Source organism: Poromitra crassiceps, assembly GCF_964638095.1.
Source record: "Poromitra crassiceps genome assembly, chromosome: 25".
NCBI classification, from domain to species: domain Eukaryota; kingdom Metazoa; phylum Chordata; class Actinopteri; order Beryciformes; family Melamphaidae; genus Poromitra; species Poromitra crassiceps.
The window spans coordinates 14,091,884-14,115,221 of NC_139649.1; the positions used below are offsets into that span (position 1 = coordinate 14,091,884).

General features: G+C 47.0%; 1 protein-coding gene across 8 annotated transcripts in view; it reads left to right on the top strand.

The window, feature by feature from the left end:
• sox13 (SRY-box transcription factor 13) overlaps positions 1-23,338 on the top strand; it is a 58,739-nt gene that overhangs the window by 27,981 nt on the left and 7,420 nt on the right. For 3 of the 8 annotated variants that reach the window (XM_083660927.1, XM_083660928.1, XM_083660922.1), the window contains exons 2-12: positions 1,181-1,388; positions 2,368-2,470; positions 3,919-4,056; positions 4,290-4,462; positions 6,317-6,385; positions 7,879-7,993; positions 11,274-11,341; positions 12,772-12,937; positions 15,906-16,024; positions 19,838-19,973; positions 22,287-22,457. In XM_083660927.1, the coding sequence (XP_083517053.1) occupies positions 1,182-1,388; positions 2,368-2,470; positions 3,919-4,056; positions 4,290-4,462; positions 6,317-6,385; positions 7,879-7,993; positions 11,274-11,341; positions 12,772-12,937; positions 15,906-16,024; positions 19,838-19,973; positions 22,287-22,457 (1,465 nt within the window). In that variant the 5' untranslated portion in view covers position 1,181. The remainder of the gene's footprint in view (positions 1-1,180; positions 1,389-2,367; positions 2,471-3,918; positions 4,057-4,289; positions 4,463-6,316; positions 6,386-7,878; positions 7,994-11,273; positions 11,342-12,771; positions 12,938-15,905; positions 16,025-19,837; positions 19,974-22,286; positions 22,458-23,338) is intronic. The other 5 variants (XM_083660924.1, XM_083660923.1, XM_083660925.1 and 2 more) reach the window with 5 other exon arrangements.

Consider the following 23,338-nt stretch of genomic DNA (forward strand, 5'->3'; position numbering starts at 1 on the left):
TGTGTGTGTGTGTGTGTGTGTGTGTGTGTGTGTGTGTGCGTGCGTGCGTGCGTGTGTGTGTGCGCGTGTGTGTGTACTAAACTATGACTAACTTGTCCAGTGACTGTCTATTCAATCCAATCTGTGTTTCACAATCTATTGTCATCTTGCAAAGTCCACACAAAACTAGTAATGTAAAAAAAAAACGGTTATAAAGTAAACAAGACAACTTAAGTCAATAATTTAAGTCAATTCTGACCCTTAGCTTAGTGACACATTCTGGGGGACAAGTGCCGAAACCATTCCCCTGTTATCAATCCCAGTCCAACTGGGACATTCCACATGTGGATCCGCCCCCAATCCAACCATAAATGGTCAATGCAAATGACCACATGACACATATAAATGAGCCTGATTATCCACTGAACAGGGAAAGTGCATGCAGGCGTGCACGCAGTCGCTGGATAGGTTAGTCCAGTGGTTCTCAACCTTTTTACACCAAGTACCACCTCAGAAATGACCACCATGTGAGAGGGAGGGAGCCCCATGTACCACCAGTGGTACCCGGACCACAAGTTGAGAACCACTCCGTTAGTCGTTCTTTTAGTTCTTCCTTAGTAGGGATCCTACACAGTTTGATGTCTGTCTGTCTGTCTGTCTGTCTGTCTGCCTGTCTGCCTGTCTGTCTGTCTGTCTGTCTGTCTGCCTGCCTGTCTGTCTGTCTGTCTGTCTGCCTGTCTGTCTGTCTGTCTGTCTGCCTGTCTGTCTGGCAAATGCGATAACATCAAAACCATGCAAGATGCAGTCACAAAACTTTCCATGTGTGTAGCTGAGATCACAATGAAGGCCGAGTCTGAAGATGGGTGTGGTCAAGGGGGCCTGAAACCGCTCAAACACCCCTGGGTGGGTGGGCCCCCCCGGGACCCCGCTTTGACAACCTCTGAACTAGAATGTTTTCACCCTCAGTACTGTTTGGTTAGGGTTGGTTTTGGTTACCTGACCCAACTTGACCAAAAGCTGTTTCATCCTGTAGTGTAGAGGAACATGCACACGGATGCATGAGCCACTCACATAAATCAGATTGACTTCTCCATGAGCCCTAATATCATGTGCCACCAAAACCGAAGTAGTTCACCAAAATATCATCTATATGCGCTTGTTTTTTTAAATTTGCCTCTTCTTCTTCTCTTGTCCTGTCCAGAATGGTTGAGCCCAGCCCTCCAGCGCTGCGTCTCCACCCCGGCGGAGATGTCAGCATGTCGGGTGTCGGTGTCAAAATGGAACAGGAGGAGTGTGGCCGAGTCATCACCAGCGGCGAGCCGCTTAAAACATCTCCTTCACACGATTGGTCAGGAAATCAGCCAGTGGAGGCCCGTCAACTGACCCCGCCGCTCTCGTGCTCCCCTTCGGTAAGAATGCCACTAGCGCTTATAGATCAGGGAAATGTCAGGGGAAAAAATGTTGTTGCTGTAAAGTCTAAAAAAAACACTGCTTCAACGCTTCAAAGACAAACGTCCACCAGAAGAAATAACGCTGTTCAAACTTATTTTATGTTATATTTTATGTTATATTTATATTTTATCTTTATATTCAATGTCACTTTCATTCTTGGTTCCATGTTGTTGTTTGGTGGTGTCTTATTCCTGATTGGCCCAAGATGACTTGACGTCATATTGTGATATTTCCAGCAGCAGCTGCTTCAGTGTACATTTACATTTACTTTTTTATACTTTAATACTTTTTTCCCCTTTAAGTGTCATTGTGGCCTTATTCACCTTATGTTCAGACCTTACAGTGGGCCAAATTCTTCCGGGTCCTTTTAACACTTCCGGCGGTCACTGCGCAAAATAAGAGAGTTGTTTTTGGAGCGGAAAGTGAAGGGGTAAAATAAAGAACGTAGCCTACTACTTTGAGCTCGGTACACAGCAAGCAAGCGAGTATCCACTGTTAGCCAGGTCAGATAACGTTATCGTCGACAATGACGAGCACTTTCTTGTAAAACATACCTGGACTCCAACAAAGAAAGCTTCAGATAGTTGTCTCTCCTCCAAGGCAGCGCGAGCCACTTACGTCTATAAGACCCGCAGAAGTTAACGTAATTCCCTGGAATGCGAGAATTAACGAGCCAGTTACATGGCGTTGCATTCTTAGACATTGCCGTTTGCTTTTATTTGGTATGTTACATACAATTGGCTAAATTATTAGTGTTAGTTAATTATTAGATGATATTGGAGCAACGCAGCCATTTTTAATTTAATTTAATTATTATTTTTAGCCGGAAGTTTTGATACGGCCACACAACCGGGTCAAATGGGCATGGCTACATAAGGTGAATAGGCTTGGTCAGATGTAAGATTTGTGTTATTGATCATTCTCTCTGTCCTGTAGGAGGGCTCTCCAGGTAAGGACCTGCCTCACAGGCAAAGCCCCATGGGACTGAAGGAGGCCAGGGCCCACGAACACCCACAGGGACAGTCCCACTTCAGCGAAGGTACAAGCAGAAGGCCTGTCTCAGTCAGGACTAAGTCATGCTCATAGTATGTGTAGTATCAGGCCTGTCTCAGTCAGGACTAAGTCATGCTCATAGTATGTGTAGTATCAGGCCTGTCTCAGTCAGGACTAAGTCATGCTCATAGTATGTGTAGTATCAGGCCTGTCTCAGTCAGGACTAAGTCATGCTCATAGTATGTGTAGTATCAGGCCTGTCTCAGTCAGGACTAAGTCATGCTCATAGTATGTGTAGTATCAGGACTGTCTCAGTCAGGACTAAGTCATGCTCATAGTATGTGTAGTATCAGGACTGTCTCAGTCAGGACTAAGTCATGCTCATAGTATGTGTAGTATCAGGACTGTCTCAGTCAGGACTAAGTCATGCTCATAGTATGTGTAGTATCAGGATCAGCACTGTTCCACTACTCATCCAGCTCTTATTCATACTCGGATCACTAAATGATGCTGTGCTAGTGATCGACTGACAATATGAAACTGGAAAATAGCCTCCTGATGTGATAAATCCTCAAATGCTGCAATATGTAAAGTTCATGCACCTGTTGCATAAAATAATGCCATTCTGTTTTATTAGGCCTAATCTACAGCACTGTTCTTTATCCAATATCCTATTCTGATTAACTGTCAGTAAGCTGTTTATATTGCACCTCTACTCCCCGTGTTTCTGTGCCTCTGTATTATTTCCCTTTATGGCACGCTCTCTGTCTCTGCCTCTACCTTCCTCTCATGCACACACATGCACGCACACACACACACACACACACGCACACACACGCACACACGCACACACACACACACACACACATTCATACAAATTTCTCACCCGCAGCAACTTGGACAAGTCCATATCTTCATGTGCCTAAGTGCAGTGCGTTCTGCAGCTATTCAGCATGACACAAAGCAGCAGAGATCGATAGACGTGACGGTTTGTCTGGCAAAGTGAACCTGCTTTCTTGGCTCCTGAATGGTTCTCGGGGGGGATCGTCTCAAGGTGCATTCTTGTTGGGTTTTGCTCAATGCTTCTTCACACTCGCTCTCCTCAGCCACTCCCGAGACTCTCCCTGCCCTGCAGTCTTTCAGCGGCCTGCACTCCTCCTCGCCTTGAACATCCCGGGGACCTCTCTCTTCACGTCTTTTGTCGAAGAGTCTTACTCTTCAAATCCTCAACCCGCTCGCTCGCTACCTGACCTTGGATTTGTACTCTGTCCAAATATTGATTCACTCAAACTCTCCTCTCAGACAAACAACCGCTGCCCTTCTGCACCTCAGATGTCTTCTCCAATCAATGCCATTAGGGAGGCACATGGGGGAAGCTCGAGAAGTAGTTTGGTGTCAGACGGATTATATTTGACAGAAGGTATTTTTTGTTTGCACCATCTAGTGCAGTTGCATTACGCTTTGTGCTGAGTACCTGTTGTGTCCTGTTCACAGTCATGCCCACCATTGAGAAGCTGCTGAACGCCGACTGGAGGGAGAAACTTCTGGATAAAAGCGTGATGGGGGCTGGACAACTGAAAGGTCAGCTTCCAGACGCTGCCTTCCCTTTCCGACACCTTCACGCTCCTTATAGTCAGTTCTCATTTCTATTTTCATCATGTTCTGCAGCTATCTGCCTGTCTTTCCTATATGTCATGTAACTGTAACTGCTCGAGCACATTTCAGAGCAATCTGACCGTATTTTTTGCAACTGATTGTGTGACTATTCCACTCTTTGGGGGGGCTTTCTTCTAATCATGTACCCATTGTGTTGGTGGCCGGCCGCCGCCACCCGCCTCCTCCCCCTCCTCCTCTCTCCCCACCAGGAACCCCAGAGTCTCTGGCAGAGAAGGAGCTCCAGTTGTTGCTGATGATCAACCAGCTGAGCGGTCTGAGGGAGCAGCTGCTGGGAGCCCATTCTGAGCAGAGGAACATGGCCGCCCTGCTCCTGGAGAAGCAGCAGCAGCAGATGGAGCTGGCTCGACAGCAGCAGGAACAGGTAACAACACTCAGGGTGGTCTAATATCATCTGCCACCAAAACCATCTAAACCTGTTGATCTGAATATAATATGACATTCATGGGCAGAAAATGTACCAATGACTGATAATAATAATAATAATAATTCATTTATTTTATATAGCGCTTTTCAGAACCCAAAGACGCTTAACAGTAAACAAAAGACAGTCAAGATGATATTATAGTCGCTTTATGTTCTCCACGGTGTTTTTTTTAGATGTAGCTTCCAAATAGATTTCTCAGGGTTTATGCTTGATCTTTGCACCCAATTATGATGATAAAAATATAAGATTATTATAAGACCCTAGTTGGATTTTCCAAATACAACTAATGAACAGCACAGGATGAACCGTGGCCACAGCTCGACATATGTGCTCAACAGATCCTGACTATGTTGTAACGGAGTCTACAGCACAAGAATTTCACACGTGATACTTGTACTAGGGAGTGACAATAAAAATCTTGAATCTTGAATCTTGAATCTTGACTGGAAATTAAATTCTTTAAAACACATTGATTTGCATTGGAAACAAATGAAACTCTCCCCCTAGTGGCAGATTTACAGACAAATACGACGTCGATAATGTTCGAGTTGGGCCGCTTGGGTAATGTAGAGGTAAAAGCACTTTCCTACCACCGTGGAGAGAGAGGTTCAAGTTTGTACTGTTGAACTTTTGTCCTTTGCCAATCATATGCCTGATGTGTGCGTGAGAGTGACCAATCATATGCCTCATGTGTGCATGAGTGACCAATCATATGCCTCATGTGTGCATGAGTGACCAATCATATGCCTGATGTGTGCGTGAGTGACCAATCATATGCCTGATGTGTGCGTGAGAGTGACCAATCATATGCCTGATGTGTGGGTGAGAGTGACCAATCATATGCCTGATGTGTGCGTGAGTGACCAATCATATGCCTGATGTGTGCGTGAGAGTGACCAATCATATGCCTGATGTGTGGGTGAGAGTGACCAATCATATGCCTGATGTGTGCGTGAGAGTGACCAATCATATGCCTGATGTGTGCATGAGTGACCAATCATATGCCTGATGTGTGCGTGAGAGTGACCAATCATATGCCTGATGTGTGGGTGAGAGTGACCAATCATATGCCTGATGTGTGCGTGAGTGACCAATCATATGCCTGATGTGTGGGTGAGTGACCAATCATATGCCTGATGTGTGCGTGAGTGACCAATCATATGCCTGATGTGTGCGTGAGAGTGACCAATCATATGCCTCATGTGTGCGTGAGAGTGACCAATCATATGCCTCATGTGTGCGTGAGTGACCAATCATATGCCTGATGTGTGCGTGAGAGTGACCAATCATATGCCTGATGTGTGCATGAGTGACCAATCATATGCCTGATGTGTGCGTGAGAGTGACCAATCATATGCCTGATGTGTGCGTGAGTGACCAATCATATGCCTGATGTGTGCATGAGTGACCAATCATATGCCTCATGTGTGCATGAGTGACCAATCATATGCCTCATGTGTGCGTGAGAGTGACCAATCATATGCCTGATGTGTGCATGAGTGACCAATCATATGCCTCATGTGTGCATGAGTGACCAATCATATGCCTGATGTGTGCGTGAGAGTGACCAATCATATGCCTCATGTGTGCGTGAGTGACCAATCATATGCCTGATGTGTGCATGAGTGACCAATCATATGCCTCATGTGTGCATGAGAGTGACCAATCATATGCCTGATGTGTGCGTGAGAGTGACCAATCATATGCCTCATGTGTGCATGAGTGACCAATCATATGCCTGATGTGTGCGTGAGAGTGACCAATCATACGCCTCATGTGTGTGTGTCTCAGATCGCCAAGCAGCAGCAGCAGCTGATCCAGCAGCAGCACAAGATCAACGTTCTACAGCAGCAGATCCAGGTCAGTCTCAGCAGGGGGACAGCCAAGAATAAAGCTTCCGGCATACTCTTCGCGCCCAGCCAAGCGCATAGGGCGCGCGGCGATTATGACGTCATCGCATGGGGCGTGTCGGGGGGTGAGGCCTGAGCGCAGCGCGGCGCGTCCATGGAGATTTTTCTATCAGCGCGTCGGGTTTTGCTGCCTGTGCCTGTGAGATCTCCGTGGTAGGCTATCAGCGGATATCTGCTGTGATTGAGTCCTCACCGTCGTAAAGTCACCTTTGAAGCATGATGTTCGATTATAGCGAACTAGTTGTGTGGCTTAGCCTTCCCAAATGTTGAGGGTCGTTTTTTAGAATTTAATACATAGAATTGGGAACGTTACATTCAATTTCATTCAGACTGCCTGGAGGAGCTAGCTGAGCACTGAGTATGTTCTGTTTTGGCCTGCGCAGAGTGCGTGCGCCCTCCTCGGAGCCCCGCCTCCAGCGCGTGCGCGAAGAGTATGCCAGAAGCTTAAGACTTGTGGAGATGAGATGAGATGAGAGAAGAGAAGAGAAGAGAAGACTTGTGAAGCATCAGGCAGTGTTGTGGTCATTCTTATGACATCCTGATTTGTGTGTCAGTATGGTCATTATTGGCACGACAGTGATGCAGTAGGTATGAGTACACGTTATCCAAGTTTATTATCGCTTCATACAACGGTTCCTAATGCACGTCTGAACGGTTTCCTTTCAAGTAGTGTACCTAATCTAACTTAATAAGAATAAAATGAGGAGAAAGCTAAGCAAACAATTCAAAAAAGCACACCTACTGTAGTTTGACCAATCAAATTGATTTGTTGACACCGATGTGTGTAGTAGAACATTGCTATTCTGTCTTTGAAAATCAAACATTACTTTATGGCGATTATTACTAGATACTACTAGGGGTGTCACGATACACTCGGTTCACGATACGATACGATACACGATATTGGGTTAACGATACGATACGATATTTTAACAATATTTTTTTTGCGATCGATTTGTAAGTTGAGGGGGCATCCTCCACGCTAATTTGAGTCATTTCACCATTCTCATCCTCCGTGTCTGTAACGTCCCTCGTCTGTTCAAACAAAGCAATGAAAAGGAGAGCGAGCATGCAATCAGATGCAGATCAGCGCCACCATGTTTCTCGCGATATGAGATTTCATCTCAATGATACATATTGTCACGTTTTGATATCGCGATATATTGTGGGACGACATCCCTACTAGATACCATGTTGGGGAAAAGCAGCCGTAAAGTATTTTCTGTTTATATTTGCCCAAACTCTAAAACGTTTTATTTGAGACCAGCCATTCACCAGGAAATGACCAGGGTTATACACAATTACTGGAACATGATTTTCACTTCGCCACGTTCTCAATTCAGGTCAGACATGTGTGTTTCAGACAAAAAGGTTGTGACTGCATTCCCTTGTTGCTGTTGTAAAGACGCTCTGTAAGTTGGGTTTGTCATGCCTTGTTCCCAGCAGGTTAACATGCCCTATGTGATGATACCGGCTTTCCACCACAACACTCAGGCCCTCTCGGTCAGCTCTGACCCCCAGATGACCCTGCCGCTGCAGCCAATCCCCTGCAAGCCAGGTCAGTCTCCGCCCAGCCCAGCCAATGAGATTCCAAACAAAACGCAAATGTGAAACGCAATACGTCACTTCCCCCTTTTTCGACCTACCAGGCAGACACCTGGGCTGAGTTCAGCCCCGACGACACCTAGAAAAACGTTTATTTCAACGGAAACGGTGGTGTGTCATTTCTAACAATGTATTGATGAAGTTGAAAACCACACCCTAGGTTCGCTTGTGTCACATTCCAAATCATGCACAGTCATTTACCTTCACCTCAACTCAATTTAAGTTACTACAGTTTTGTTATTTTGTTTCCAGGTGTTTCTGGTCCGTCAGTCATGGCGTCGTTCTGTGCTAACGTCCACAGGTTACGTGCTAACCTGTGCTAACGTTCACAGGTTACGTGCTAACCTGTGCTAACGTTCACAGGTTACGTGCTAACCTGTGCTAACGTTCACAGGTTACGTGCTAACCTGTGCTAACGTTCACACGTTACGTGCTAACCTGTGCTAACGTTCACAGGTTACGTGCTAACCTGTGCTAACGTTCACAGGTGACTCTGCGCGGGGACATTAGGCATTTGTCAGTTCTTTCATCGGAATCAGAATCAGCTTTATTGGCCAAGTATGCAAACACATACAAGGAATTGGGCTCCGGTTAGCTTTGCTCTCAAGTACACACAGAGTACACAAGTACCGTACACACATATAGAGAGAAAAAAAGGAGAAAGAACGTTACACAAAATCAAGGCGATCAAGGCAAGAATACTTTGTTGGACATAAGCAAAAAATGTACAGTGACTGCTATATACTTCATATATATATATATATATATATATATTCATCGATATCCTTAAGCTTATTGTCGAGGCCGCAGCATGACACCTGTCCTGAACTCAGGAAAAGATACTACATGTATACCAGCCGTTTGCCAGAAAGCTCACTGGGACAGGGATGAACGGGAGCTTTTGATTGGGCCGTTTTGATCGGATGTTGCCACTGATCATCCTCTTGACTTCACCTAATTGTTTAGCTCACGGGAAGACAGCGGCTTCCTACAATAGACTTCATCCCAAAACCTCTGGTTCCTGTGCCAGAAACCTCATGTGGAGAACGATGCTGCATCCTCCTCGACACAGTTCTAAGAGTCCGTCGAATGTTTCTGTTTAGAGAAGCAGTTTCATGCACTTCAACTCAAGGTCTATTTTATCATGGAAAATGGAAAGGCGACATCAATGAGACAGGAATGTAGGCTTCAGGTGAACAATAAGCTAGATAGAACAGTGCCTCTCTCCATCGCGCACACACACTTTTCAGGCTATAGAGGGCACACAGCTATAGAAAGACACAGCTTTGTGCAATCTCGCTTTCACCGCCTTAAAAGCTGCGCTCAGGGGCGACCTTCTGTTCTCCATCTTTTCAAACTAAAAGACACCAAGGCCAATCTTTAAAACACTGTAGGCAGAATTTAAGGATGGCCATTCATTTCCTTTCTTCATATATTGTGTGTGTGTGTGTGTGTGTGTGTGTGTGTGTGTGTGTGTGTGTGTGTGTGTGTGCGCGCGCGTGCGTGCGTGTTTTAAAATGTTTTCAGGGATGAATGCGATTTTTTATTTTTTTATTTTTTCAAGAAACAGATTGACTAGAAAGGGTTGCGTGGAAGAGGTCAGCTAGAACCAGAGATTTGGAGATGTCTCCTCTTAATTATATAGATTTTTTTTATTAACCTGTGCTGACTTTACAGTGAGAAATCACGTTTATAAAATGATGTTTCTCTTTGGTAAAGCATTTTCATTTTCTTAGCATGCAGCCATGACTTCTCTTATAGACACCATGAAACATCATAGTCACCTGCTGCACTTCACATTGTGTCAAAGCAGCGTGATTGTTGTTGTTGTTTTTTAGTCCAGGCTTTGGAAATGAAAGTACACAATAGCCGTTTTCCCACATGCGTACCGGAAAATTACCTGTAAGTCAATATCGGACATTTCCCTTCACACTTCGGCTCGCGCATGTGAGAATCTATCAGCGAATTTGCCTGTATGTAGTAGGGGGGGGGGGGCGGGGCGGCACTGCAGAGCGGGTGGGGAGTGACATGTCGGCAAAACTCCGAAAGGTGAAATAAGTTTGCTTGTTTATCCGTTCACCTGCGTCGCGTTGAAGCAATTTTTACAGACTGGCTTCGTTTGATGTGTGCGGGCTTGCCTTCGCTGTCGGCAACGTAAGCAAAATACTTTCACATTTCGCTTCGTGCATTTGCTTAGTCCCTGTCGGGCTGTGACTGAAGGAGGAGGACGGACTGTGGCCAGAGAGCGAGCAGAGAGGAGAGGGGAAAATCAGCACACCCACATATGAAGCTGACATAGGCTACTGCTCTTATTATCACAAGATCATTTCGCCAGTTTGCTTTAATGTGCGCGAATGATTAGATTATGCCCGCTGGAACATTAAGCAACGTGTGTACACCTCGCCCATGAGAGTGTCGCGGAAAATGACTGCACCCGTTTCTCACTAGTATCCGCTAAAGCGCATACCGCTCTTCTGACCAGCTCGAAAGTGGTGAAATCTCCGCGACGACGGGGTCGCGCTTATCCCGGCACGGCGCCTTTCCCACATGCAGGCATTAGACCACGTTCCGGTCATTTTGCGGTACAAAGCGCATGTGGGAAAAGGGCTTATGTAAGTTGTGTCAATCTAAATACCCAGGTTAGCAGGCTGTGATCCCATTTGTCTTTTTCATTTTCTGTCTGTACATCGGCCCATTAAAATTTGGACAGAGACCGAAAATGTGGTCATCTTCCGAAGTAAAAAACCGTAAGGAAGTTCGATGGTATTCGACCAATCACAAAACATAACTGAGGCAGGTGACTGGGGGAAATGAGCGGATATCCAGTCTTTTTTTTTTTTTTTTTTTTTTTTTTTACCTACTTTGAGAGCTGCACAGAACAGATGGGTAGGCGGCAGCTTTGGTAAATTATGGGAGGAGCCAACAGGTGTGTCTTGAGAGACTATGAATACGTCTCAACGAGCTGCATTCCATCAGTCAGTGCTAAAGTAGCCCTTTGGTGATTTGGGAATATCATGACATGCAATTCTGCTATGTAAACTGATGGTAACAAGCACCTTTTTATCAATGAGATTGATGCACATCACTTATGTAACATGATTATTTAACATGATCGGTATCGGAAAAAGACCCTCATGATTATCGTAATATGATTTCAGGCGTATCCCAGCCCTATTCAAATGTATGTCAGAGAGTGACCGTTTCACGTCTTTCTTTTCTCCACTGTCACACAGCGGAGCACTATCCCATGCAGCTGCTGCCGAACCCTCACACCCCCAAGAGGAGCAGCGCCTTCCGACAGGTAACGTTACAGTGTCACCACAGCATCTCTCCACGTTCACACGGGACACATCCACTATACGCAACACTGTAGCCTCTCTTCTGCTTTGTCCAGGTTTTACAATGCTTGTGCATGCATCTTTGATACATTGCATGGGGTTTGGCATTGTATCCTCTCCCAACGTTCTACTGCATAAATCTCCATTATACTGTAGAGATTATATACCCAAACTGCAAGCATTGCTTGCAGCTGCTAATGTCTTAGGGCAGTGGTTCCCAACCTTTTTTGTGTTATGTACCCCTTGAGCTGTTTTACCATGCCAATAGTACCCCTCACTCATGCATGTCGATAATTCTCCTAAATTTGTTATATTCAACTTATATTCAACTTTTAGATGACCTCTCTAACACATCTCATTATTAAAATAATTTTAATGACTCATCTTTAATACAATTCTGACAGTTTTCAATTGGAAAAAGTAATCAGTTTTTATCATTTTGGAAATACATTGTAATCTCCAATCTTTCCAAGTACCCCCTGCAAGCTGCTGAAGTACCCCTAGGGGTACATGTACCCCTGGTTGGGAATCACTGTCTTAGGGGACAGTGAATGATATCAGCGCAGCATTTTGGGCCCCTAAGACAGTGACACCTTACAGTGGGGGCCCCCAAACCCAAACCACTGTCATTTTAATAATACCATGCATGTATTCTAAGACCTCTTGCATGGTGGTTACCAGGGCCATAATCGGGGTTTAGAAATGAGTGAGGTGCAGAATCTTTTATTTTATTTTATTTTAATGGTGCATGCTTATTTACTGCATTTCTGGACAAAGCAAAATTCATACCAAAATGCCAGCTACAAAGTAGAAACACAACCCAAGCGATGCACGACACATAACTCATTATCTATGATTAAATACATACAGAGGGACTTGTTGGCAAAATAACTTGTATTAAAGCGGCACAATTGCGTGCGGTTGGGCAGACTTTGAAAGAAAGTGAAGCGCTCTGGGCTCTGGATCAAACAGACAATGAACTTTTCTGGTATCTGTGACACTGAAAGACTTTTCTGATACACCACACCCTCTGTACAAAGGGTTTATGAGTGTTACATACGCACGTTTGTGTGTGCGCACGTCTGCTGGCCTGTGTGTGTGTGTGTGGACGTAGCATGCGCGCTCTCACTCATAATCTATTTGCACTGTCGGTTCTCAAGCCGAGGTAGACTAACAGCTTAAATACACAAAGGGAGAGAGAGGATAAGATGAATACCAAGACAAAAGAGTCGAAACACTACAAAGGTGTGACAGATGCGCTCAGACACGCCAAATCCGCCGTGCATAACTGGAATATACACACCCTCCTCGGCCCTTTGTGTGCGTTTGTTTACATGTGCATGTCACTCTAAGCCCCGCCCCTGCTCATCTACTCACTTTGCTGTGTGTTCAGGAAGCCAGTCAGCCCTTGAACCTGACCTCCAAGCCCAAGGGGCTGGAGCTGGGGAAAACGCCCAGCCCGCAGAGCATGGAGCTGGGAGCGCTGGCGCTGCAGGCGGCCTACAGACCCAGAGACCTCCAGAGAGAGATGTCCCACAGCCCGCAACGGTCCGCACTCAGTGAGTTGCACTGCTGCTCCCACCTTTTTTTGGTTTAGTCGATTTGTTTTGACGGTTTACTTTAAAATGACAGTTCCGTGGTTGCAACACCAATGTGCATGCACAATTAAAAGAAGAAGAAAAAACAATTGAAAAGAACATCAATGATAACACAACAAAGTCACAGGACTTATTTCCATTGGTGGCCTGTGGTCCTTGTTGTAGTTAGATGTCATGGAGATAGTGCAATACGGCATATAACGGCACAGAGAAAACATATACCGAAAATATTCACATTGGCCACTAACAGCCTTTGTTCAATGCAATACAAGTGTCCATTAAATGAAATGGCTCTTCCCCCCAACACACCCCCCCCCACCACAAGAATGGTTGCAACCAAACATTTCCTCCAATACAAGTGAATCAAAGGGAACTGAAATGCAAGGTTTTAGTGTTAAAAGCGGGGGTGGTTTGGCTGTACTAGTTTTGCTACTCTCTATCTCTGATCTGTAACACAGGTGCAAGCAAAACATTAATGAGGGTTTCCAACTTCTAATCCATTCAGGTGATCCAGTGCCTCGTTAAGGTTTTGCTTGCACATGTTACTTCCTGCCTTTTAGACACAAAATGGGTGAATTGGGTGGGAAGTGAAAAGGCCTAATTGTCCAAGAGAATATGGATTATTTCATTCTTTCACTTTCTGTAATTTCCACATGGCAGAATATGAAACTAATGATGTACTGTAGGTGAGGGAGAGTGACAAGAAGCCTTCCTCCATTTCTTCTGTTTCCTCTTCACCACCATCATCTTCTCTTCGCTCTTCTTATTTTCCTTATTCATCACATCTTCTGTGGTTCTTGTTCTTTAATATCATCTTCTTCTTCTCCCTGTTTTTTCTCATCATCTTTATCTTTTCTTTTTTTTGATAAAGTTTTTATTAGGGCTGTCAGCGACGCGCGCCGATCATAACGCGTTATTTTGTTTTAATCGCGTTAATCGCATGCCGCTATTTTGTCCCTTCGCGCACCCGTACTTGTAGTCAAGCAGTTTGGTTTCCTGTCTCCTGTTTGTGCAGGCGAGAACGACAGCAATACGCTTTTAAATGGCTCGTTTTACTTCCCAAATGGCACAGTGGATAAGTCGAGAGCCGTAGTTTGCGCCTTGTGTAAAACGGAATTAAAATATCACCGAAGTATCGAGTTTGAGGCGAGCGATCACCTAAAAGTGGCTAGCGGCCAGCTAGCAGCCAGCTAGTTAGCGCGGGACTCGTCACTCATTCTTCCTTCAGAGTCTCGGATGCGCCGGTCCTCTAACCACTGGGAGGTCGGCTCCAATGGCTTCACGCGATATACATGTTATCAATACACAGTTTCCAATACCGAGCCATTATTCACATGGAAGTGCCAAAGTTTTTAGCTCAGATACAGCCTTCTTCGGCTGTGTCATTTTGGGTTTTGACTGCTCCACAGCGCCGCCGCCGGAAGTATCGGTTCTGGAGCGTTCTGGAGTGTTTACAATTATTGTGCATTTATTTTCTATTCAAGATGCATTTTGTAGACATTTTGTGACCTCCTGTCTACATTGCACTTCTATTGAATTGAAAATAAATCTAAAATTCAAGATCACAAAGTACATTTCTTTGCATTCATTTGATTCCCAATCACGACACACTGGTAATAATGATTAATATCTAATTAAAAATGCTTTGCAATGCAAAATATAGCATTTTAAACATGCGATACAAAGATGCGATTAATCGCGATTAATTATAATTAATCGCACGATTAATCACGATTAAGAAAATTAATCGTTTGACAGCCCTAGTTTTTATTCATTCCCCCAGAGAACCGTAGACTAGCACTAGCACACGCTTCCTCCGATACATGTGCAGTCGCCAGCCGCTCACAGCGAGGAGTTTCACCGGCGGGACGTAGCACGTGTGAGGATCACGCTATTCCCCCCAGTTCCCCTCCCCCCGAACAGGCGCCCCAACCGACTAGCACTAGTGCAACAACCCTAACGACACATACCCTAAATCCGACTTCACCCGCAGACACGGCCAATTGTGCCTGTATGGACGTCCGACAAAGCTGGAGGTAACACAGGACCTGCGACCCTCGTGTTGGTAAGCAGGGGATGGACCGCTGCACAGCACTACCTACCTACCCATCATGATCTCTTTTCTTCACCTTCATTGTCATCATCGTCTTGTTGTTCACCTATCTTTCATTTTATTCTCGTTCTTCTTTGTCTTCTTCTACCTCCTCTCCTCTCTTCTCTACCTCACTAGTCTACTGTGGGAGCTCCATGTTGAACTTATGTCAATGTGAAGATACTCCTCATCCCCTTCTTCAAGAGTGAACAGGAGCAATGAGCAATCGCTAACTTTCGGTCTCTTTTTGTTTCTTGTCTATTTTCACTTTCATGAACATCATCCTCTGTGCTTGCACATTGTCAAACTTGCCAACAACACAAAGTAATCCTTGCACCTGTGAACCTCTTGCTCTCTCTCTAACTAGCGACACTAGCGACAAAAGTTGAACTTTCGTGGTTGAGCTATTTCGTGCTTCCTATGTGATCACGAACACCCGGCTGATGTTCCTGAATGTGTTTGTTTTGAATTGGTCTTTCTCATTAAACAGACTTTGAACATCCAAGCGAGAGCACAGCTAAACATCCCTTCCTTTGTCACCGTTACCTCAAGGACAGCCGTGTAATAAATGTCATTGTCGTTGCCATTCTTGTCATTGCCATTCTTGTCATTGTCATTGTCGTCATTGTCACTCTCTTATTTCAAGCGCCCTTTAAGGAGGACCTGGATTCTTCTCTTCCTATTCCCTGTAGGCTCCTAAGTGGAGCATAGGGCCAACAACCACACTACGCCGACGGTGGCTCCGGGCAGAGGATCTGGACTGCTCTCACTAAAATCCCATTTAAAAAAGCCCCTTGTCCTTCTTCTCTCCTCCTGGACCTGTGTGTCCATCTCCAGGTTTTCTAGGAGACGGCGACGTGGTCACCCAGGCCATCCACGACGCCCAGCAGCTTCTGAGGAGCCACGGGGCCGGCGGGCGAGAGAGGGAGAGAGAGATTCACATCGCCCCAAAGATGGTGAGGAGCCCATGTCCTAAACTGTGGACACCTCTAGATCTGGATCAAATATCAGATTATTTTTATTATCACACGTGATTTTGTCCAGAATTCTCATGACTATCTATTACAAACAGATAGATAAACAGTCAAACTATGATAACAAGTGCAAATTCGCTACATAGCAAGCAGCATGTGTGTTACTGATGACATCACTGTTGATGTCATCCATCATCTGGCTGCCTGGCAAAAATATTGCCAGGCAGCTTGGTGCCGTGCCGGCCACTGATGACGTCATTAGTCCTCAGGGTTGTGAGTCAGGGTTGTTGTGAGTCAGCTGTCTGACCGTCAGACAGAGCCAGATGTAGGCTAGCAGCAAGCTGCCTGGCAAAACAGTCATTGCTGGGCGTCTGGGTAGCGCAGTGGTAGATTCCCTGGAGTCGGAGAGAATGCTTTTGCAAACGCCACCGTGACCACAACTGTCTCGCGCCACAACAAGTGCCGCTTCACCGAGCTCCAGAACGGGCTACGCTACGATGCTACTGCCAGTCTCATCACTGAGCGTGACTCCAGAACGGGCTACGCTACGATGCTACTGCCAGTCTCATCACTGAGCGTGACTCCAGAACGAGCTACGATGCTGCTGCCAGTGTCATCACTGAGCGTGACTCCAGAACGAGCTACGATGCTACTGCCAGTCTCATCACTGAGCGTGACTCCAGAACGAGCTATGATGCTACTGCCAGTGTCATCACTGAGCGTGACTCCAGAACGAGCTACGATGCTACTGCCAGTCTCATCACTGAGCGTGACTCCAGAACGAGCTATGATGCTACTGCCAGTGTCATCACTGAGCGTGACTCCAGAACGAGCTACGATGCTACTGCCAGTCTCATCACCGAGCGTGACTCCAGAACGAGCTACGATGCTACTGCCAGTGTCATCACTGAGCGTGACTCCAGAACGAGCTACGATGCTACTGCCAGTCTCATCACTGAGCGTGACTCCAGAACGAGCTATGATGCTGCTGCCAGTCTCATCACTGAGCGTGACTCCAGAACGAGCTACGATGCTGCTGCCAGTCTCATCACTGAGCGTGACTCCAGAACGAGCTACGATGCTGCTGCTAGTCTCATCACTGAGCGTGACTCCAGAACGGGCTACGCTACGATGCTGCTGCCAGTCTCATCACTGAGCGTGACTCCAGAACGGGCTACGCTACGATGCTGCTGCCAGTCTCGCCGCTCTGTTGTAGATATGATCGCACTTTGTTTCCTCGCGCTCTTTCCTGAATTCGTCTTCATCTCGCAACTGATCTTAAACACAACGACTCAAGAGCTTTGGGTTTCACTTCAAACCGCACGCATTAACAGAAACAGCTTTCCACTGGAGACGTGTTAAATGGCTTAGAGTTACATGGAGCCGTGCTTTTACTGAGACTGTAACCCACTAAAGAATGTCTCAGCTGTACATACAACACACACACACGCACGCACGCATGCACGCACACACACATACATACACACACACACACACACACACACACACACACACACACACACACACACACACACACACACTCATACACTTGAAGCAAATCGTAAAAGTGATATTTAGTGATGATTATGCTTAAATAATCATGTAACTTGTAACAATAACTTGTTTTTTTTCTATCATTAACCAATGAAAAGGGACTGGTTATTCAGCATTTCTCATATCTTATGACAAATAATGTTATTGGCATACATATTTAATATGGGAACAGACGAAATTGTATTACAAGTGGTATTATTGTAGTTTCGACCAATACAGTAATATTCTAAAATGGAAAAAGTAACCAATGTTTCCCAGTTAGGTATGTTTTTTTGCACTTTTTAAAAAACTATTAGTCCAATGTAGAATGAAATGGAAAGTTTCAGCCGCCTACAGTAGCTGCAAGTTCAGTTTGTGTTTTTTGCTTAACTGCTATCAAAACATTTCCAAGTGCCCTTTTTCATTCCTGAACTATAAAAGCACTCTCTCTCTCTCTCTCTCTCTCTCTCTCTCTCTCTCTCTCTCTCTCTCTCTCTCTCTCTCTCTCTCTCTCATTCCTTTAGAAATCGTAAAATCGTATTCTTAATTTCTTTTTCTTTTTTCCCTGCTCTTGGCATTTCATTCTTGCAGGCGGCTGCTGCTTTGGTGTTGTTGGCCGTGGCCTCTAGAGTCTAGAGCAACAGCTGTTGCAGCCTGACAATACAAATACACACATACAAAGGTCTCAGTGTGGCATTGACGGAGCCACCTGCCCTCTCTCTTTGTCCACACAGTAATACTGTACAGGGCCGCCCGCTCTCCTCCTCCTCCTCTCCTCCGTTATCCTGCTCCATCTAACCTCCACTGCAATTATCAGCTTCACCCACGCGCTGCACATGTTCAATCACACGCAGACTGTTGACCGGCCTGTTTAGCTGTTGGGCCTGTATGGGGATAATGAACACACGCAGACTGTTGACCGGCCTGTTTAGCTGTTGGGCCTGTATGGGGATAATGAACACACGCAGACTGTTGACCGGCCTGTTTAGCCTGTATGAGGATAATGATGAACACACGCAGACTGTTGACCGGCCTGTTTAGCTGTTGGGCCTGTATAAGGATAATGAACACAAGCAGACTGTTGACCGGCCTGTTTAGCTGTTGGGCCTGTATGGGGATAATGAACACACACAGACTGTTGACCGGCCTGTTTAGCTGTTGGGCCTGTATGAGGATAATGAACACACGCAGACTGTTGACCGGCCTGTTTAGCTGTTGGGCCTGTATGAGGATAATGAACACACGCAGACTGTTGACCAGCCTGTTTAGCTGTTGGGCCTGTATGAGGATAATGAACACACGCAGACTGTTGACCGGCCTGTTTAGCTGTTGGGCCTGTATGGGGACAATGAACACACGCAGACTGTTGACCGGCCTGTTTAGCTGATGGGCCTGTATGGGGATAATGAACACACGCAGACTGTTGACCGGCCTGTTTAGCTGTTGGGCCTGTATGGGGATAATGAACACACACAGACTGTTGACCGGCCTGTTTAGCTGTTGGGCCTGTATGAGGATAATGATGAACACACGCAGACTGTTGACCGGCCTGTTTAGCTGTTGGGTCTGTATGGGGATAATGAACACACGCAGACTGTTGACCGGCCTGTTTAGCTGTTGGGCCTGTATGGGGATAATGAACACATGCAGACTGTTGACCGGCCTGTTTAGCTGTTGGGCCTGTATGGGGATAATGAACACATGCAGACTGTTGACCGGCCTGTTTAGCTGTTGGGCCTGTATGGGGATAATGAACACACACAGACTGTTGACCGGCCTGTTTAGCTGTTGGGCCTGTATGGGGATAATGAACACACGCAGACTGTTGACCGGCCTGTTTAGCTGTTGGGCCTGTATGAGGATAATGCCGCTTTATGGCTGGGGAATGGACGATAGTGCGTCGATGGTGTGATAGTTTTGCAAATTCCATTCCCATCTCTGCCTGTTCTCTGTCACCTCTCCTCCCCTCCCCCAGACAATAAACACCATTCTTCCTCCTCTGCTGCCCTTACAATTTCCTTTCTTTGCATTTACAGCTCTGCATTTAACCAGCCAGCTGATAGGGCAGGCATGTGGTTTCTTCACCTTAAATAGCGCTGGTGGAACACTGGCGTGCGCCCTGAACACGCCCCTCGCACCTCTGAGCACCTTTTTTACTGCGGCCCAATTCAAATCATCCCTTTTGTGTCGGACCGTGTGCGAGTGTCGAGTGGACACGTCGTCTCTTTCATGTTATCTTTCATGTCTCTCTTTGGAATGCAGGAGTACAAAGAGCCTCCTCGCTGTGACAGGATGGCCCACAGCGAGAACGGACCCATCCTGCGCTCCACCGAGGACCACCTCAGCAGTGACTCGGAGGGTAGGCGTCCCCGCCGCTGCCCGCTCAAAATGAAGCAAAGTAAACCAAAGGAGCGATAGCCCTTGTTTTCAGTGTTAGGTGGTTAATGCTCCGTAATGAGCAGTGTATCAAACTATTTCAATATCAGTGATTATTATTATATTATAGTTAGTTCTCTTACTGTATATTATAGTTAGTTGTCTTTTGGACGTATTCTGCTTTGATTTTAGACATCAATGCTTGCAATGCAATTGTGTGTAATTCTACTGTATAGGGGTAGAACAGAAAAGTTTTATAAGGAGTAGTGTAATGTCTGCCTAGTACCAACATGACCTGGGTCGCAGGTCCATGGCCGTGTCAGGTCCATGACCCGTGTCAGGTCCATGGCCCGTGTCAGGTCCATGGCCGTGTCAGGTCCATGGCCCGTGTCAGGTTCATGGCCCGTGTCAGGTCCATGACCCGTGTCAGGTCCATGGCCGTGTCAGGTCCATGACCCGTGTCAGGTCCATGACCCGTGTCAGGTCCATGGCCGTGTCAGGTCCTTGACCCGTGTCAGGTCCATGACCCGTGTCAGGTCCATGACCCGTGTCAGGTCCATGACCCGTGTCAGGTCCATGGCCGTGTCAGGTCCATGACCCGTGTCAGGTCCATGACCCGTGTCAGGTCCATGGCCGTGTCAGGTCCTTGACCCGTGTCAGGTCCATGGCCGTGTCAGGTCCATGGCCCGTGTCAGGTCCATGGCCGTGTCAGGTCCATGACCCGTGTCAGGTCCATGGCCGTGTCAGGTCCATGGCCGTGTCAGGTCCATGACCCGTTTCAGGTCCATGACCCGTGTCAGGTCCATGGCCGTGTCAGGTCCATGGCCGTGTCAGGTCCATGGCCCGTGTCAGGTCCATGGCCCGTGTCAGGTCCATGGCCGTGTCAGGTCCATGGCCCGTGTCAGGTCCATGACCCGTGTCAGGTCCATGGCCGTGTCAGGTCCATGGCCCGTGTCAGGTCCATGACCCGTGTCAGGTCCATGGCCGTGTCAGGTCCATGGCCCGTGTCAGGTCCATGACCCGTGTCAGGTCCATGACCCGTGTCAGGTCCATGGCCGTGTCAGGTCCATGGCCCGTGTCAGGTCCATGACCCGTGTCAGGTCCATGGCCGTGTCAGGTCCATGGCCCGTGTCAGGTCCATGACCCGTGTCAGGTCCATGACCCGTGTCAGGTCCATGGCCCGTGTCAGGTCCATGGCCGTGTCAGGTCCATGGCCGTGTCAGGTCCATGGCCGTGTCAGGTCCATGGCCCGTGTCAGGTCCATGACCCGTGTCAGGTCCATGGCCGTGTCAGGTCCATGGCCCGTGTCACCTAGCCTGGTAAACCAGCCCTTCATGTGAACTCACATTTCATTTGGTTCTGCGACTGCGTGACGGTCTGGCCCCAACTCTTCACCCAGTCCTTAGCAGGGGCGGGAGCATGGGCGGGCGTAGTTGCCTTGACAGACAACTCCTTCAGCCAATCAGCGTCGGATCCAGTCAAACCCAAATCCACTCGGGAGAATGGCAAAAACATGTTTTCTGCCGAGAAACTCTGCGGTTGCGGCGATACTCCTGTACTTGTTTAATTGTTGTTATTGAGTCTATTTCTGCAATAACTGCACTTTATGGCTGTTTAAACTAAACAAACGCTGACATGACTCCTCGAGACGATCAGGCAAGGAGGCGGCCATTATTGTTTGGTTAGTGCAGTGCTAGTGGCGTTCCTGATTGGCCAACTTGCGCTGTCAATCACAGCGCAGTCGCTGATTGGCTCTTCCGCTCTGCAGCTTCTGCTAAACACCCTCCCAGGCTTGAGGGCCAGACTGTCACGCAGAACCAAATGAAATGTGAGTTCACGTGAAGGGCTGGTTTACCAGACTAGGTGTCACCTCCATACAGGCACAATAAGGCCGTGTCTGCAGGGTTTAGGGTACGTGTCCTGGCTACTGCACTAGTGCCTATTTGGTGGGGGGAACTGGGGGGAATAGCGTGATCCTCCCACGCGCTGCCAGTGAAACTCCTCGCTGTCAGGTGAAAATAAGCGGCTGTCGACTGCACATGTATTGAAGGAAGCATGTGCTAGTCTACGGCTCTCCCCAGATCGGCGGAGGGCGTGGAGCAACGACCGGGATAGCAGGGGGAATTGGTCAAGTACCATTAAGGAGAAAGGGGGGGTTGGTAGTGTAATGAATAACTGCTCCCACGAGGGAATAAGCAAGTTGTAGCATTTAATTTTGAAATGAGTAAGGGGAAATGACTAATATATTCCATTTTAATGAGTACTGAGCCCAACCCTGGTTTGGCTGTGTGGTCCTCTGACTCTCTCTCTCTCTCCCTCCCTCCCTCCCCTTTAGGTGCCCTGTCAGCCTCCGGGCCGGGGAGCTACGCCGAGGCCCGGCCCCCTCCCTCCTCTGGTCACATCAAGAGACCCATGAACGCCTTCATGGTCTGGGCCAAGGACGAGCGCAGGAGGATCCTGCAGGCCTTCCCCGACATGCACAACTCCTCCATCAGCAAGATCCTGGGTGAGCGGAGCGCACGGAGCGGAGCGGAGCGGGGTGTGTCTCTATTCTGAGACGCTGCCTGGCACGGCGGGCATGTGAGGGCACATCAGCCACCTGCTTCGCCCAGTAGACACACACGCGCACACACACACACACACACACACACACACATGCACACACACACACACACACACACACACACGCACACAGGCTCCAATCCCTTGCCTCTGACCAAACACTTCCATTCCATTCCATTATGAAGGAGTGGAGGCCCTCCAACCACCTATCTCTCTCACACGCACACACACGTACGCACACACACACACACACACACACACACACACACACACGCACACACACGTACGCACACACACACACGCACACACACACACACACACACACACACACACACACACCGCACCACCAATCTACTTAAATACACACTTCATCTCCTCCTCCAATTGACAGGGTTCCCACGGTCATGCAAAACCTGCAAAAGTCATGGATTTAGTAAAATCCTTGGAAGTTTTGGAGAAGTAATGGAATTTTGCTGCGTGTAATGAAATTAATTGTTACAGTAATCTTCTGTGGATAACCCTCCTTGTAATGTAATGTAACGTAACGGCAAATTTATTTTCTGTAGCTGTTGACGTAACGTAGTAACTTAATGGGTTATTAGATTTCTGTCCTTCTTGTATTTTGTATTGATATTTTTATGGAAAATTCATGTTTTATTTCAATAGCTTCCATGGAATGTGATGCAGTGAATCTAAAGCACTAAACTCCAATATAAAGAGGTAATCCAATATAAAGAGGTGTGTTTGTCCAGTGTAGTGATCATTTCTGGTATTGATTCACTCACTGCCTCACATTACATGGAAATTCTATTTTGGATTCTTGAA